The sequence below is a fragment of the Amphimedon queenslandica genome, unplaced genomic scaffold (assembly GCF_000090795.2).
Source record: "Amphimedon queenslandica unplaced genomic scaffold, v1.1 AMPQUscaffold_10378, whole genome shotgun sequence".
NCBI lineage: Eukaryota > Metazoa > Porifera > Demospongiae > Haplosclerida > Niphatidae > Amphimedon > Amphimedon queenslandica.
In genome coordinates, this window is record NW_003549352.1 from 1 (window position 1) to 4,488 (window position 4,488).

The window sequence follows — 4,488 nt, forward strand, 5'->3', positions numbered from 1 at the left end:
TATCGCATCAACTGCTGGAAAGTAGTCCTTCCAGACTTTACGAGCTATGGCCAAAGGAAGTGAGATAATGAATGTCATTATGAAAGAGGCATTTCCTTTTACCTGTTTTATGGCCTCCTAAATCAAATGTTGTGAATGTTACTCCTTCTATTCTTAACTCCTCTTTTGCTAAGGGAGAGAGAGAGGGAGGGAGAAAGAGAATTCTCATAGTATATTTACTAATATTATTGTTGGATGGTGCCAAGTCAATTGGACAACCACAATTCATATTGATCCAATCATTTTAATAATAAACCATTTTTAATATTGTTAAAACTATGATTGTTAATAATTATTATTAATTTTCTTGGTATGCCCTTACTGGGGTAATAGGTTGGTACAGGTTGTCCCATTCTGTCATCCTTAAGCATGTGAAGGAGGGTTGTCTTCCCGGCATTATCCAGACCCAAGAAGACAAGCTTTGCTTGGACTTTCCACAGACCTGGAGAGCAAATTTAAAATCAAACAAAACAAAGTGATGATGAATTCCCAACTCTGCATCTCCTTACCGAGATAGCCCAGAGCTCCAGTAAACCAGTCCCATAGAAAAGACATTTTCCTTTATTTGTAAGAGGGATAACAATAGAGAAAGGATGTGGATTACCTTTAGCTTTTCTCTTTTCTTTCTATTCTGTGCGGCTTGGGTTATTTTATTTATTTTTAACCCTTTGTCGACTTAAATGACGTCATTCAGGCAACGACATGTCACGTGACCAATTATACCACGCCTACTACTAAAAGTTTTTTTCGAGTTCTTTCTTTTGCTTTTTAAAAGTTTTTTTGCTTTTCTACTTTGATGAAAATCTTTAAATTAGCCTCCAGTTTAGCTCTACAAATATTAATGGCATGTTTTTAGCAAAATGGGGTCACGTGATGGATCACGTGACTTCCAGCTGTTTTTATGAAATTGTACTGTAGAATACTGAGAATGGGAAAATTGCTGCAACATGATAACCAATGTTTGCAAACAATAACAAAACAAAATACCTAAGCACATTACACGTAGGTCAACGTGTCAGTCATAAAATCACGTGACTTGATCACGTGACGGTGGCATTAAATAGAGTATCCCTGCATGTGAGGTAATTGTTATTTTATTGTCTGAAAGAACTCTCTCCTCCTCCCTCTCTCCTCTCTCTCTCTTTCTGTTAGTAAATGTCTCAGAGAAGAGTCTATCCTAGTAATCCTTCAGTGCCAACAGGGCCCTCTCCTGGTTACCATGGAAACCTACCCCAGCAGCAGCAGCAGAGACAGTACCCTCCTCCTCCTCCTGGGGGTGTGGCTAATAAGCTAGGGGCAATGAGTTTAGGTAAGATGGGATATTTGTCTGATGCATCAGAATTTTTATAATTTGCATTCCAACAAAAACGTGGAAAGTGTAATTGATAATAGATTATTTTAATTATTATTTCAGGTCCTCCTGGTCCCCCGTCTGGTTCATTAATGGGAGCTCCGCCCACCTCATTAATGGGTTCTCCCCCTCAACCAACTGTTAACGGCCCACCTCCTTCATTAATGGGAGCTCCACCCACCTCGTTAATCTCTCATTCATCAGCTGGTCCCTCCTCCCTAATGGGTCCTGGCCCACCAGGCCCTTCATTAATGGGTCCTCCTCCTCCTCTTAGGCCACACCCAATGGGACTAATGGCCCCACCTACACAACTAGGAGGGGGCCCTCCGACTAATATTAGACCTCAGCCACCGCCCACTCAATTAGCAGGACCTCCACCTATGAATAGACCTCAATTAGTGGGCCCTCCTCCACCCACTCAATTAGCAGGTCCTCCTCCACTTATTAATAGACCTCAGCCACCGCCCGCTCAATTAGCAAGACCTCCACCTATGAATAGACCTCAATTAGCTGGTCCTCCTCCACCCACTCAATTAGCAGGTCCTCCACCTACTCAATTAGCGGGTCCTCCGCCCACTCAATTAGCGGGTCCTCCACCCACTCAATTAGCAGGTCCTCCTAATATTAGGCCTCAGGCTCCGCCCACTCATTCTCAGTTTCCTCCTCATCCTTCTCTAGCTCCTCCCACTTCAGCGGCCCAAGGTCCCCCGACAGGATCTCATTCCCATACTCTCATGTCTCATACCGGTACTCATGGTATGTACATGGCTGAAGGTGGGGGCAGTACTGGAATGAGTATGGCAGGTCCGCCTCCACTGGGTCACATGACAGCTCCTCCTCCTAACAAGTATCCTCATTCTGGACCAACCGGTTTGACTGGCTCTACTCTCCAACCTCAACCAGAACCTCAACCTGTAAGACACTGGAAAATATTTTATTTATAAAAACCATTCTCTCTCTCTCCCTCCCTCTCTCTCCCTTAGCCTCCTCCTCAGCAGGTGCTTCCCAACATTCAGCCTGTCAATGTGCAAGAAGTTCGTAATATCTTACCTGCCACACCCATCACAGTCTCCACCCCACTACTACCGCAGCACCTACGGGATCTTAATCCGGATCCTTCTGTGTTCTGCTCTACAATGTCGACTGTTCCAGCTACTTCTGGACTCCTCAATAAGATGAAGTTACCCTTTGCTATTCATATTCATCCATTCAAGGACAGCAAGGCTAGGGTATGTGTACTTTATATTGACTGAGTGATGACCACTCGTATTCCTTAGGAATGTCCAGTCATTAATCCCAGTACTATTGTAAGGTGTAGGGTCTGCAGAGCTTATATCAATCCTTTTGTGTCCTTTGTGGACCAGAAACATTGGAGGTGTAACTTCTGCTTTAGAAATAACATTGGTGAGGATTAGTTTCAAAGCATAATAGTTTATAAAACCCTCAAAATATAAGTATAAAAACATTTTAAATTCTCTCTCTCTCTCTCTAGTTCCTGATAATTATGATTATAATCCTCAGTCTGGTAAGTCAGGTGATCACTCCTTCCATCAGGAGTTGCGTCATTCGTCAGTTGAGTACATAGCACCTTCGGAATATATGGTATGTGGAGGGACGGAGCCTGTTATTTTAACCCTTTAATGGGCAGATATATTATCATTATATCAGAAAATGTAATGAAAATGGATCTTTGACATTTTAGATGAAATACCATATATTACCTAATTATCTGCACCTCTAGGTCCGTCCTCCTCAACCCAGTGTATATTTCTTTGTTATTGATGTAACCTACCCAACCATACAATCAGGTGACTGTCACATGACCACTAGTAATTATTATTAGTTCCTTAAGGTCTTCTTGATGTATTCTGTGCTACTCTGTTGGATTGTATCAATAAGTTACCTGGTGACAGTCGGACTATGGTTGGATTCCTCTCATTCGACCACACCCTCCACTTCTACAATCTCAAAGTACCCAGACTCATCAAGAGTAGATACAGTGAACATGTACTTACTGAACTCTCTTTCTGTCCCTTTAGCCGTCCCAAGCTCAGCCTCAGATGCTGGTTGTATCAGATTTAGAAGGTATAATTCATTTATTTGTTTATTTGTTTGTTTATTTATTTATTTTTAGATCCTTTCATTCCATCTCCTACGTCACTCCTCGTTAATTTGAGAGAATCAAAAGAAGTAATTTATTATTGTTGTTATTTATTAATTCTTGTTTACATTTTCTGTTTCTCCAGCTGGTGAAGTCTTTCCTGCAAGATTTCCCTCGTATGTTCGTCGATCAAAGAAACCTTCAAAGTGCTTTAGGACCTGCTTTAGCCATTACTGAGAAGCTGCTGGTAAGAAGAGATACTGCACCACACACTGACTGCTCCTTGTAATGATCAGCAGCCTGTCTGACTGGAGGTGTGTGTGTGTATAAGTAATGTAATACCTGAGGACTGAGATATCTGCTTGAGGTAAAGCTGAGGGCAGATATCAAGGGACTCAGGTATTACATTACTGATACTCACCTCCAGACACACACACACTGGTCACTGTACATATTTAAAATACATACAGTATTATCCATCTCCTTCAATTAGCATCAGATCGGTGGTAGGATCACCGTGTTGATGAGTTCACTGCCTAACGTGGGACCAGGAGCACTTAAAGTGAAGGAAGCTACTGGAGCTACTAAAATGGTAACCAACCAAACAGATATAATAATTATCCCCCTGTCTCTCTCTCTCCCTCTCTCTCTCTCAGGATCAGCTCAATATGTCTGCCAGTACTGATTTCTACAAGAAGTTAGCTCTGGATTGCTCCGCCCAGCAAATCGCAGTTGATCTTTTTGTCTTCTCAAGCAAATCCCAAAGCATTGACCTCATGACAGTCTGTAAGATAATCATCATCATTATCATCATATGTTGAGTGGGTGTGGTTTGTTTCCATAGCAACCGTCGCCAAGTTCTCCTCCGGTCAAGTGAGGTACTATCAGAGCTTCCACTCTGAGAGGGCCAGTGTCAGGGAAAAATTTGAAAAAGACTTTAAGTAAAATTAACATTTTATTAAAAATTTTATTTTATTTTATTTTTAGACGGTATTTG

The 4,488-nt window shown here is 41.8% G+C and overlaps 2 protein-coding genes across 2 annotated transcripts; one reads left to right on the top strand and one right to left on the bottom strand.

Moving 5' to 3' along the window:
* Window positions 1-6: 6 nt before the first annotated feature.
* On the bottom strand, window positions 7-637 carry LOC100640433 (GTP-binding protein SAR1-like; the record flags this gene model as incomplete). Its single annotated transcript, XM_003391162.3, has 4 exons — window positions 549-637; window positions 362-481; window positions 103-168; window positions 7-44 (listed from the first exon to the last, which is right to left on the bottom strand). Coding segments are annotated over exons 1-4 (270 nt in total), but the record flags the coding sequence as incomplete, so codon positions are not given.
* Window positions 638-1,046: 409 nt separating this feature from the next.
* LOC100640561 (protein transport protein Sec24A-like) lies at window positions 1,047-4,436 on the top strand. Its single transcript, XM_020006107.1, has 14 exons — window positions 1,047-1,121; window positions 1,192-1,348; window positions 1,454-2,304; window positions 2,374-2,619; window positions 2,668-2,794; window positions 2,883-2,992; window positions 3,132-3,198; window positions 3,243-3,361; window positions 3,430-3,475; window positions 3,525-3,580; window positions 3,637-3,738; window positions 3,985-4,083; window positions 4,148-4,277; window positions 4,336-4,436. The coding sequence occupies exons 2-14, from the start codon at window positions 1,195-1,197 to the stop codon at window positions 4,434-4,436; spliced, it is 2,208 nt and encodes a 735-aa protein (XP_019861666.1). The 5' UTR covers window positions 1,047-1,121; window positions 1,192-1,194.
* The last annotated feature ends 52 nt before the right edge of the window (window positions 4,437-4,488 follow it).

What these genes read in the sequence shown, in the direction of transcription:
- LOC100640561 (XM_020006107.1), top strand. Translation starts at nt 1,195, where the DNA reads ATGTCTCAGAGAAGAGTCTATCCTAGTAATCCTTCAGTGCCAACAGGG. An exon ending in GCTAGGGGCAATGAGTTTAG is followed by an intron (nt 1,349 to 1,453) that starts GTAAGATGGGAT and finishes TTATTATTTCAG; the next exon opens with GTCCTCCTGGTCCCCCGTCT. An exon ending in CCATTACTGAGAAGCTGCTG is followed by an intron (nt 3,739 to 3,984) that starts GTAAGAAGAGAT and finishes TCCTTCAATTAG; the next exon opens with CATCAGATCGGTGGTAGGAT.